General features: G+C 39.5%; 1 protein-coding gene across 2 annotated transcripts in view; it reads right to left on the minus strand.

Moving 5' to 3' along the window:
- Positions 1-13,007, minus strand: part of CC2D2A (coiled-coil and C2 domain containing 2A) — a 134,586-nt gene that overhangs the window by 33,766 nt on the left and 87,813 nt on the right. The window contains exons 19-24 of one of the 2 annotated variants that reach the window (XM_036853358.1): positions 11,743-11,890; positions 6,593-6,731; positions 4,219-4,422; positions 2,497-2,589; positions 1,435-1,526; positions 410-424 (exon numbers count right to left, since the gene is read on the minus strand). In XM_036853358.1, coding sequence (XP_036709253.1) covers positions 410-424; positions 1,435-1,526; positions 2,497-2,589; positions 4,219-4,422; positions 6,593-6,731; positions 11,743-11,890 — 691 coding nt within the window. The remainder of the gene's footprint in view (positions 1-409; positions 425-1,434; positions 1,527-2,496; positions 2,590-4,218; positions 4,423-6,592; positions 6,732-11,742; positions 11,891-13,007) is intronic. The other variant, XM_036853360.1, reaches the window with a different exon arrangement.

Consider the following 13,007-nt stretch of genomic DNA (forward strand, 5'->3'; position numbering starts at 1 on the left):
TCTAGTCTCTGTTTTTATTAGTTTGGCTTTTTTTTTAGATTCCACGTATAAGTGAGAATCATATAGTATTTGTCTTTCTCTGTCTGACTCATCTCATTTAACATAATGCCCTCAAGGTCCATCCATGTTGTTACAAATTACAGTTCATCTTCTTAATCCCTCTGCCAGGACAGCCACCTAACCCAAACTTGGGGACCTCGGAGAGAAACCTTTGCTGGGGGTCGTGACATGGCACAACGCTTCTTTTCTCAATACTTTCTCCCTCTCAGAGAGGTGCCTCCTATCATGAGACTTTGCTGCCTCCCTAACAGTCAGCTTGAGAGCACCTTGGTGGCTGGGACCATTATATACAGAAACATTTTAATTTAAAGCCAAGAACAAACCAGAATTAAAAGAAGGAAGAACATACCCTGAGCCTTCAGAACTTAATGCAGAAAGTAAAGCAGAAAAAAGAAAAAGAAAGAAAAGAAATGGAAAAACAGCATGAAAAATCATCATCTATTCTAAAGTATAATTTTAATGACTGAAAAAAAAAAACATTCAATGACTGGACTCTGGGCCTGGAATAAAGAGAGAGGGTTTGCATGAATTTATGTGGGCACAGCCTCCCTTCTGTACGAGGACAGAGGCAAAGCCAAATAAGGGGCTGCCATGGATTGCACAGTTTTTTGTTTCCTTGCCAACTTGATGGTGGAGAGGAAGTACATGCATAGCAAATGACCTTTGCAGGAGACCAAGAGATTTAATCACAGGGAGGGTCATGAGGTTAATAGACTGTGCAAGCCCACCAGTATAGAAAGTTCTCTTTCATCTTTCATGCATCCACCTCGAGTTGAGACCATTTGAGGATTATTCTAAATGATAGGGAGACAATCAAGCAAATAAACACAGTCAATTCCCAACTTCTATGTAAATATCCATTTTTCCCTGCTGCCCTTGCCCCTCACCAAACACATGGCAGCTCTGTGTCTCCCAGCTGTGGTGCTGGAACCAGACCTCTCCATGCCACCCAGAATCTCAGTGGGCAAGTTCTCGGCCACCCCCACTGCCCTGTGATGGGAGAATAAAGGAGACCCCGGCATAGGGAGGTGAGCAAAGCAGGAGGATGATCTGTTGGAGGGGATGCTGTCAAAACTTCATGTGACTGGAATGAGAAGATAGCCAAGGCTGGTGAGGTTCACTTGGAGGTGGTGGGAGGTGAGATGGGGTCCACTGGATGTGATGGAGAGGATCTCGTGTGACTTGTTCTAACAGAAACGCCCCAACTAGTGTAACATTAGGTGTTAATCAGGCTTTACCAGTTTCCAGTATTATTAGGGGCCCAAATGCACACTATACACTGATAAAAATCTTATATTTACATGAAATTTTTAATACAATACAAATAGTTTTAAAAGAAATAACAAAAAGGTCTCTCTTTTTTTTTTTTTTTACCTGATATTGGGAACTTCTTCTTCTACTACCAAATCCGAAAGAAGAAAATGGTGTTTTGCAATTAGAAAACGATTTATCACTGATTCTCTAACCTGAGGAAAGAAATATGTTTTATTTAAAATGTTCTTGTTCTATGAACGCACACTTCACTGCTCTAATGTCACCTCAGTGCAGCTTTCCAGACCCCCTTTACTTTTCTCCGCAGCTCTGACCTCTTCCTATTGTAAATCATCCAGCTTTCCTCACTAGCATAAGCTCCCTAAGGCAGAGGGATTCTGTTTTGTTCTCTGCTATATTCTCAGGACCTGGAAAAATTCCTGGCAGATAAGATTGTAAAATTTAGCTGAATGAATGAATGAACAACTACAAAAAATAGGACACGTCTCGAAGCACACACACTTCAGAACTGATTCTGAAGTTCTTCCCCTATTCAAACTGACTTGCTACCTAATTATTCTTTAAATAGAGGACCTCTTAAATGTCATAAATATTCTTTTTTTTTTTTATACGTGAGCTACAGGGTAGATCAATCGGATGAGAAAAATGTACTCTAGCCACTAGGGTGTTTCTTATAAGTTAAATTAAAGGAAGGAAGGATAAAAGGATATTTTGACTTTCTAGTGCAGAAGGGCAGTTAGTATGTCGTTTATAAAACTTCTTTTTTTATTACAAAGGTAATAAGATGCAAACATTCAAATATTAAAAAAAAAATCGTGACTTAGAAAGTTAAGTCCCTTGTAATGATACCCCCTCTTAAGATAACCACTGATAATAAACTGAGACACATCCTAGTGTTTTCAGCATTTCCTCATTGAATATACTCCCCTTGGTTCCTGAGCTAGTTCAAATTGGATTTTTATCACTTATAATCATGAGTCCAAGCTAATACAAAGGAGAACTAAGTAACCGTGTCCCAAAGTTGAAGATAGCTGTTAATCAATTTTAATCTGTAATTATGAGAAAATAAGCCTACAGGGGTTAAGAATAGAGACCTCCCTCCTCCAACCTTAGGATGTTGACTATTTTTCCCCTATGAGGACTGTTTAAAATGGTTTTCCTTACCTGCTGGAGGTACTTGGCTACTATGGCCCTGTGGGTATCTATGTGGTCCTTGGTTTCAATTACATTTCTGTCTCGTAACCGTTTCTCATAGTCCTAAAATTAAAAGGAAGCCATACTTTTATGATTCTAAAATACCAGTACTCTCTCATGCCCTTTTTGAGATTAGAGAATTATTTATCACATGTGGTTTAAGTCACAAATTATGGTTCTAAATGTTCCTTCTGCTTCCTTCTGAACTTTTGGTTCAGAATTGATCTTTGATGCAGTATCCAGGATTTGGAGTTAGTTGATTGAACTGCCTTATAAGTAGAAGAGAAATCTGTAATTACAAGTTACAATGCTCAGGCAGAAAGAAATAGAGATAGTAGAGTCACTGTAGTTCAAGATGCTAAGCTCACCCAAACAAGATGCTAAGCTCACCCAAACAATTAAGCAGGGCCAAAGCCCCTGCTTAATTTTTGCCTTTTATATTTCAAGTAAAGCAATTACAGAAATAGTAAATAGTGTCTGGCTGCAGCTGACTTGGGTCACCTACTTGAAGGAGAGGAATGGCTGCCTTTGGCTTTGTCTTCTCAGGCCACTGCACTTTTCTCTTTTTTCTATCAATAAAATTCCATGGGGTCCCTAGGGAGCTGCCATGTTCCCTTTCACTCCTTCCCTGGTCACAGTTGAATGCCCAGGGTGGCCCCTAACCCAGTCTGGGTGGCTCAAAAGTTGTCCCCAAGATTTTTAAACTCGGGACAAGAGGACACACCTCTCCCTCCTGGCTGAGGCTACTAGATGTGAACTTGGATGATATTGGTGACCAAGTGATCAAATAGAGAAATCTGTCTACAATGGGGGAAAATGAAGTCACCATACCAAGGGAAGCCCAAGCAGGATGGCGAAGGGGCCTGGCAATAGTTGGGTGTCTTTGAGACGCAGATGAACTCCTGTCATTCACATGTTTTAGATGTTTAACTCTATTTTGTGATTTCATTATCTAATAAACTCCCCTTCGTTCATAAGCTAGTTCAAATTGGGTTTTTATCACTTATAATCACAAGTCCAAACTAATATAAAGAACCAAATAACCAAAGATGTTCTCCCAGAATAATTTCTGCATGAAAAATCATACAGTCCTGGTATTAACTTCTAATGGCTCTCCCTTTACCTCATCAAACACAGACTTGTCTGGCTTTCACGGGCTTGCCCCATATACGCAAGCCTATTACCTGTAACTCCTCAAAGGCTCCCTGCTCCCACGCCCGCCACGTTCCCTCCTCTGCCAAGGCTTTGTGCATCCTGCTGCCTGTCTAGGGTGCCCAGAACTGTTCCCCACTTCCTTCCTGGCCCCCCGCCCCAAGGCTGCTCAAATCCTACCCACCTATTTTCCCTGCAGTGCTTACCACCGTGCTTTGTGCTTAGTAAATACTTACTGGATTAAAATGGCATTGAATTCCTGACTAAGGCACAATCCTTTGCCACATTAACACTCAAGAGACTCTTCAACCCTACAACTCTAAGTTTTCCTAGTTTAGATGTCATTATACTGAGACAAAGATATTATTTAAACATTGGATTCAAGAAACATAATGGGAAGGTTATGTAAAGTACTACAAAAGAGGAACCAATATTGCTACTGAGAACATAGCAACAACAAAATACATACATAATAGTATACCAAATGGCACAGCAGATAGTTTATTATTTTATTAATAATAAAATAAGGCAATTTCTCACCTGGAATACCTTTTCCATAATTTCTCGGTCATACATTGGAATTTGTTTATAATTTCGGAATTCTGGCACCTCTTGGCTTCTAAGACCAAGAAGCCTGAATCGTTTGGATCTGTTTAATTCCTCATCTGAAACAAAGTTAAATTCCTGTTGTAGCTGTTCCAGTCGAAAGAAATCAGGGATGTAGGATTCACCACTGGTAGCAACCTATAAAAACCAGGAAATACAAAACTCTAGAAAACAGGCAGATTTCACCCAAAGAAACTTGGCACTGAGCTTTTGGGAATGACGTTTTAACAGTTTTAGACAGAGAGACTTGAAACATCCATCATTTCATTTAAAGAGAAAATACACTAAAATATAATGGTAATGAGACAGATGCTACTCTGCCTTTTATAGCTACTAATATTCATTTAGTAGCTATAAAAAGTATCATGAATCATTTTTCCAGAGAAATAAAAGTTAAAAGGTTCATTTTGGGTATGCACGCTCCTCTAACAGTTGTCACGAAAATATACAGACTGAAAAATATGAGATTTATATCAGTGTATTACCAAGTGCCTACTGCAAATAAGATTATTCATATACATAGTGTATATAAAGTGTATGTATTTTAAATGCATTTTTAAAATATCTAAATATTTTTACACTTTAACATTTTAAATATATTTTAAAATATTTTTAAAATATAACTTTTGGACTTTATGCACAAATGTAGATAAAGGCCCTAGCGTCGGGCTCATCAGCTTCACTTGGCTCCACAGCCATGCTCTCCTGTCCCCGCACAGCACCTCGTGGCCTTGGTCACTGAGAAAAGTGAACCAGAGATGGACCCAAGCACCGGCCTCCGATGCCCCTGTACCCTGGTACAGAAAGTGCGGCTTCAGCACCACTGAGAGACTAGCAGGTGTGGGCTGCACTCTGCCCAGGTGTCTGCTTGCTCCTCTGCTGGGTGCTTTGCCAGATGCAACCTCCTCCTGGGCAGATCTCTGCTCCTCCTCAGGGAGCAGAGATCTGATGGAGCTTTGCGATGGGAAAGGTGATACTGCTGTGAAAATCCTGGTTCGTAAAAAAGAGGCCAGTCAGGAAGGCAAACTCTGTGTTTTGTCCTTCTATGGGAAGCAAATAGTTAAAAAGAAAAAAAAAAAAAATGAAGGGGGCATATGCACTATATTATTGTCAATTTAAAGCTAGTCATTGAAACATATCAATAATTTGAAAGCTTTATATGGAATAGGCTACACTTCAGGTAATATGGCCTATTCTTTCTTTCTTTTTTTTTTTTAAGGTGGATATTTTCATTTTAATTAATAAAACAAAAATGAAACAATGAAGACATATATTGGGACTTCACTCATTCACCAATTATGCAAGAAATGTTTTGGTTAAATAAGATAATTTATTCTTTCTAATAGTTCTCTAAGTATCAACATGCACTAAGTATCATGTTGGAAGGAGATTTTATGAAGATAAAAGTCAGAATAAACCAAAGCTTGCTTTGGGACTTCTCTTAGAATCACTAGGGGAGAAATGAAAGTTTTCATCCTGGTTATAGTTACCCTACTGATGAACTCGAACTAAGAAACGTGATCACGGAATGTGTTGCTATGGCCACTTTCTGGATCATCTACTTGGTTATTAGGTTTCTGTGGGAATTATGAACTTGGGAGTAAAAGCAATTGTATTTGTCACCAAGAGAAATCATTTACTGACTAATGTTCCATTTTATTTACAAATTCACTGAAGAAAGAATTTTGCATGTTATGGTAGATACAAGCAGTTTATATCAAAAACACTTCAGTGAAACCTAAAAGGTAATCTAATTAATCATCCAACAAGAACACAAACAAAACCACCATTTCTGAAAATGCCCCATCAGCCCTTCAAGGTATGATGGAAAGACCACAGGGCCTGAAATCACATCAACTTGGAGCCGTGTCCTTACCATCTCTGGGATGTGGAGCAAGGAACCCTGAGTGTCTGGGTTCAGCGTCTCTCCACAGAAGGGGCAAATTGAAACCTTTCTTTAGGGGTTTTACAGAGGTTAGAGGTGAGAGTAACAACAACAGCAGCAGCTGACGTTGACTGCACACTGACCGTGTGCCCAGCTAGATGGTGATCCGCAGCAGCTCATTTCCTCCTGACAACACTGTGAGGGCATCACAGGGCTTAGGGGCATGAGTGCTTGCCTTCATCACACAGCCAGTAGGTACAGAGCTAAAATTTAAACCTGTCATTCAACCCAGGCCTCGTGCTCTGAAACACTATTGCGCAGGAGAACATATGGGAAAGAAAATGTGTGTCAAGGACCAGCCATTTCTGTTATTATCACACCAAGTGGAGAAGTGGTGTGTGTCCAGATCTCCTGCCACATTACCGAGATGAGCTGCATCAAAGGGGCATTGCTGGGGTCATTGGGGTCAAGCTTGGACTCTGCTGCCCACTTGGCCAACTTTTTCATGTCTGTCAGTCCTGATGTGCCAATGGATGAGATGGCATCTGCTCTCTTCAAAGCGCTGAAAATGAAAGTTGATTCCATGAGACCGACTTTATCACAGAGCAGTTTGCATCAAGACCACAAAATCCCAGGGACAGCACTGCTTAAGGAGGCTATTCCCTATGAGAGAAAATCTGATCATAAGGAAGGACTTTTGACATTTTTCTTTACTTGATGGTTACTATTAAATATGTTATAAGCATAATAAAGAAGTCTGAATAGTGGGAGAAAGTATTTTCAAAGCACACATCTAATAAGGGGTTAATATCCAAAAAATATAAGGAACTCATACAACTCAGTAGCAAGAAAACAAGTAATCTAATTAAAAATGGGCAAAGGATCTGAACTGACATTTTTCCAAAGAAGACGTACAAGTGGCCAACAGACACATGAAAAGATGCTCAACATCGCTAATCATCAGGGAAATGCAAATCAAAACTATAATGAAATATCACCTCACACCTGTCAGAATGGCTATAATCAAAAAGACAAGTGAAAACAAGTGTTGGCAAGGATATGAAAAAAAAGGTAGTGCCTTGTGCACTATTGGTGGGAATGTAAATTGGTGCAGCCACTATGAAAAACAGTATGGAGGCTCCTCAAGAAATTAAAAGTAGAACAACCATATAATCCAGCAATCCCACATCTGGGGATATATCCAAAGTAAACAAAATCAGTATCCCGAAGACATATCTGCACTCCCATGTTTATTGCAGCATTATTTACAATAACTAAGACATGGAAACAACCTAAGTGTCCATCAATGGATGAATGGATAAATAAAATATGATACATATGTATAATATATATATCATATATAGAATATTATTCAGCCGTAAAAGAAGGAAATCCTGTCATTTGAAACAACTGGATGGACCTTGAGGGCGTTATACTAAGTGAGATGATCTCACTTCTATGTGGAATCTAAAAAACACAAACTCATAGAAACAGAGAATAGATTGGTGGAGCCAGAGGTGACGGGGATGGAGAAATGGATGAAGGGACTCCAGAGTACAAACTTCCAGTTATAATATGAATAAGTTCTGGAAATCTAATGTACAGCATGGTGACTATAGTTAATAATACTCTATTGTATACTTGGAAATTGCTAAGATAGCAGATCTTAAAATTTCTCATCACAAGGAAAAAATTATAACTATGTGTGGTGATGGATGTGTTACCTAAACTTATTGTGATAATCATTTTGCAGTATGTACAAATACCGAATCATTATGTTGTACATCTTAAACTTACACAGTGCTATATGTCAGTTATATCTCAGTAAAACTGGGGGAGAAAAGAAGTATAAATAGAAGGAATGCAACTGTGACCCTGCATTCCTACAACTCTGCCCAGTGCGTTAAAGTGTCCTGAGTCCCTGGATCCAGACTAGTGACAGGTGCCTCTGCATCTGGTGCAGGATGCCCAGAAGGCCTCATCTCCCAGATAACTGGGGACCACTTGCAGCTAAAATAAAAGAGAAAAAATAAACACTTATGCAACCAACTTAAGCACCAACTTTGGACATGACTGAGTTCCAAGGGGGCCAGTGTGGTCACCTTGGTTGAGTTGGGGCTTTATTTTATTTTATTTTTTTTGAATTTTATTTTATTTATTTTTTTATACAGCAGGTCCTTATTAGTCATCCATTTTATACACATCAGTGTATACATGTCAATCCCAATCTCCCAATTCATCACACCACCATCCCCGCCCCCTGCCGCTTTCCCCCCTTGGTGTCCATACGTTTGTTCTCTACATCTGTGTCTCTATTTCTGCCCTGCCCGGTCATCTGTACCATTTTTCTAGGTTCCACATATATGCGATCATATACGATATTTGTTTTTGTCTTTCTGACTTACTTCATTCTGTATGACAGTCTCTAGATCCATCCATATCTCTACAAATGACCCAATTTCGTTCCTTTTTATGGCTGAGTAATATTCCATTGTATATATGTACCACATCTTCTTTATCCCTTCATCTGTCGATGGGCATTTAGGGTGCTTCCATGTCCTGGCTATTGTAAATAGTGCTGCAATGAACACTGGGGTGCATGTGTCTTTTTGAATTATGGTTTTCTCTGGGTATATGCCCAGTAGTGGGATTGCTGGGTCATATGGTAATTCTACTTTTAGTTTTTTAAGGAACCTCCATACTGTTCTCCATAGCAGCTGTATCAATTTACATTCCCACCAACAGTGCAAGAGGGTTCCCTTTTCTCCACACCCTCTCCAGCATTTGTTGCTTGTAGATTTTCCAATGATGCCCATTCTAACTGGTGTGAGGTGATACCTCATTGTAGTTTTGATTTGCATTTATCTAATAATTAGTGATGTTGAGCAGCTTTTCATGTGCTTCTTGGCCATTTGTATGTCTTCTTTGGAGAAATGTCTATTTAGGTCTTCTGCGCATTTTTGGATTGGGTTGTTTGTTTCTTTTTTTTTTTTTAAACATCTTTATTGAAGTATAATTGCTTTACAATGGTGTGTTAGTTTCTGCTTTATAACAAAGTGAATCAGTTATACATATACATATGTTCCCATATCTTTTCCCTCTTGCATCTCCCTCCCTCCCACCCTCCCCATCCCACCCCTCTAGGTGGTCACAAAGCACCGAGCTTATCTCCCTGTGCTATGCGGCTGCTTCCCACTAGCTATCTATTTTACATTTGGTAGTGTATATATGTCCATGACACTCTCTCACCCTGTCACATCTCACCCCTCCCCCTCCCCATATCCTCAAGTCCATTCTCTAGTAGGTCTGTGTCTTTATTCCCGTCTTGCCACTAGGTTCTTCATGGCCTGTTTGTTTCTTTAATATTGACCTGCATGAGCTGTTTATATATTTTGGAGATTAATCCTTTGTCTGTTGATTTGATTGCAAATATTTTCTCCCATTTTGAGGGTTGTCTTTTCTTCTTGTTTATGGTTTCCTTTGCTGTGCAAAAGCTTTTAAGTTTCATTAGGTCCCATTTGTTTATTTTTGTTTTTATTTCCATTACTCTAGAAGGTGGATCACAAAAGATCTTGCTGTGATTTATGTCAAAGAGTGTTCTTCCTATGTTTTCCTCTAAGAGTTTTATAGGGTCCAGTCTTAGATTTAGGTCTCTAATCCATTTTGAGTTTATTTTTGTGTATGGTGTTAGGGAGTGTTCTAATTTCATTCTTTTACATGTATCTGTCCAGTTTTCCCAGCACCACTTATTTAAGAGACTGTCTTTTCTCCATTGTATATCCTTGCCTCCTTTGTCATAGATTAGTTGACCATAGGTGCATGGGTTTATCTCTGGGCTTTCTATCTTTTTCCATTGATCTATGTTTCTGTTTTTGTGCCAGTATCATATTGTCTTGATTACTGTAGCTTTGTAGTATAGTCTGAAGTCAGGGAGTCCGATTCCTCCAGCTCCAATTTTTTTCCCTCAATACTGCTTTGGCTATTCGGGGTCTTTTGTGTCTCCATACCAATTTTAAGATTTTTTGTTCTAGTTCTGTAAAAAATGCCATTGGTAATTTGATAGGGATTGCATTGAATCTGTAGATTGCTTTGGGTAGTATAGTCATTTTCACAATATTGATTCTTCCAATCCAAGAACATGGTATATCTCTCCATCTGTTTGTATCATCTTTAATTTCTTTCATCAGTGTCTTATAGTTTTCTGCATACAGGTCTTTTGTCTCCCTAGGTAGGTTTATTCCTAGGTATTTTATTCTTTTTGTTGCTATGGTAAATGGGAGTGTTTCCTTAATTTCTCTTCCAGATTTTTCATCAATAGTTGATAGGAATGCAAGAGACTTCTGTGCATTAATTTTGTATCCTGAAACTTTACCAAATTCATTGATTAGCTCTAGTAGTTTTCTGGTGGCATCTTTAGGATTCTCTATGTATAGTATCATGTCAACTGCAAACAGTGACAGTTTTACTTCTTCTTTTCCAATTGGTATTCCTTTTATTTCTTTTTCTTCTCTGATATCCATGGCTAGGACTTCCAAAACTATGTTGAATAATAGTGGTGAGAGTGGACATCCTTGTCGTGTTCCTGATCTTAGAGGAAATGCTTTCAGTTTTTCACCATTAAGAAGGACGTTTGCTGTGGGTTTGTAGTATATGGCCTTTATTATGTTGAGGTAGGTTCCCTCTATGAGTTGGGACTTTATTAACAGGGCTGCATCTCTCATCACTCACACTGTTTTACCTCCTCAACTGAGGAGCTGGAGCTTTCATCCCCAGGAAATTTCTCCAGCATAAAACTCAATGAGACAAATGCAAAAGGCTTATATTCAAAGGCATAAACGAGCCTCCACTGGAAATGCTGCCAGGGTCCTGGCTGAGAAAGGCCTTGTTGTTTTTATCGCATGGATACAAGCATTTGCACTGAATGGAGAGGGTGTAAAGGGAACAAAACCAGCCCCAGTCTGTTTTTCCACACGTTGAAAATGACAGTCTTTGACTTGGGAGGTGTCTTCTTGGTGATCAAGATGAGTCCTTTTATTTTATGGAGGCAATTGAGACAACAGTGGTAAGATGATCCACTCAAGACACATCTATTGGGGAAGGACAGAAGCAAGACACAGTCCAGGCTGCCTGGACAGGCATCAACCACAAAGAGAGAGGGCCCGTCCATCTGGAGTGAACTGGTGAGGCCCAGAGTCCCTTTCTGCTGTTCTGAGTAGAAACCTAGGGCTAGCAATCAAGGAAGGGGACTGAGAATAGGGACTTTCACATAACCAGAAGGTTCTACACCAATCATCATTCACAATGAACCTTTACTTAGGGCCAAATATTGATATATACAGGTATGTGCTATGCACTTTCCCCATCTGTGAAATTGGGAAAAGAATACTTCACAGAGTTAATTGGTCAAGACTAAATAAGGTAAAGTGCTTTACTGATTAAAAAAAAAAAAACCCTGAAAATACTGGCACATAACAATAAAAGGAAAGAATGTGATATTGCAAGCTTTTTTCCCACTGGATATTGTTCATGCCAATTCTGACATTGCCCATCAGCTTATTCTAGCCATACATTACCTTCTAAATCCAATATTCTGCTGTGACAATGGAGGAATTAAAGGAATCCCATTTTCTCCAATGGCCCATGCCACACTGTTGGACACTTTCCCCGAGGTCATTAGAATCAGTTGATTACTACCATCAGCTTCAAATGAGAAGGGTACTCCTGGGGAAACAGCAGATTAAATAGGATGTTGTTTAGAAAGAGGGAGTGAGCCCAGTACTAGTAAGAAAGCAGAAAGTAGACAAATGGAACAGAGTGGGTGGGAGTGGTGGGGATGGAACATAATTCAAATCAACATCACTGAACTTCTTCAGGGAATGACGCTCACCATCGGCCACTTGGCTCTATCTCTTGACAGCAGAGTGTAGGCATTATAATGAACGATGCACTCTGGAGTGGGACCAACTGCATGTATATTCTGGTTCTGCCACTTATCAGCTGTGTGGACAAACTACTTAACTTCTCTGAACCTTGGTTTCGTTGTGTATAAAATAAGGAACATAATAGTACCCCCTTTTATGGATTACTGTGAAGACATTCATTTATTCATTCATTCAGTAGATACTTCTTTGAGCTCCTACTTCATGCTGGCACTATTCTGGTCACAAAGATAGCAGTAAAGAAACAAAACTGATAGGAATCCCTGTTCTCATGGAGTTTACATTCAAGTAGGAGAGACAGGTTATAAGCAAGATAAGTAAGAGACATGGGCAGTATGTTAGAGAGTGATAAATGCAAAAGAGAAACAAATTAGGAAAGGTGTATAGAAAATGTGTGTTTGGAGGAGGCAGGGGTTGAACTTTCAGACGGGGTGGCCAGGGAGGGCTCCATGAGAAGTCACTTTTGAATAAGGGCCTGAAGAAAGCTCAAGTGAGGCATGTAGGTATCTTGAGAAAGAGCCTTTTTGGCAGAAGGAACAAAGGCAAAGGCCCTAAGGTCAGAGTGTACCTGGAGTGAGGAACAGCATGTTAAGTGAGGTAAAACTTGCAAAGACTCAGACATGCCTGGCACACACTGACCACGCCACAGATGCTATTGCTCAGCTATTGTAGAGACGGTAAAGCCTCACTGATTTGGCCCTCACTGATTGGACATTAGTGATAAAAAAAGTCTCAGGGCAGGGCATTTAATCAAGTAAATTAAGTAAAGATTTTCAAGCATGAAATATAGCAACTTCATGCTTTGGGGAGTTCCAGTTAATATTATTAACACAAAAACTCTACCACTGTTAACCCTGTAACAGCATCTTTGTGTTTTTCAAAGATCTTTCCTTCATACT

This window comes from Balaenoptera musculus, chromosome 5 (assembly GCF_009873245.2).
Source record: "Balaenoptera musculus isolate JJ_BM4_2016_0621 chromosome 5, mBalMus1.pri.v3, whole genome shotgun sequence".
Classification (NCBI taxonomy): Eukaryota; Metazoa; Chordata; class Mammalia; order Artiodactyla; family Balaenopteridae; genus Balaenoptera; species Balaenoptera musculus.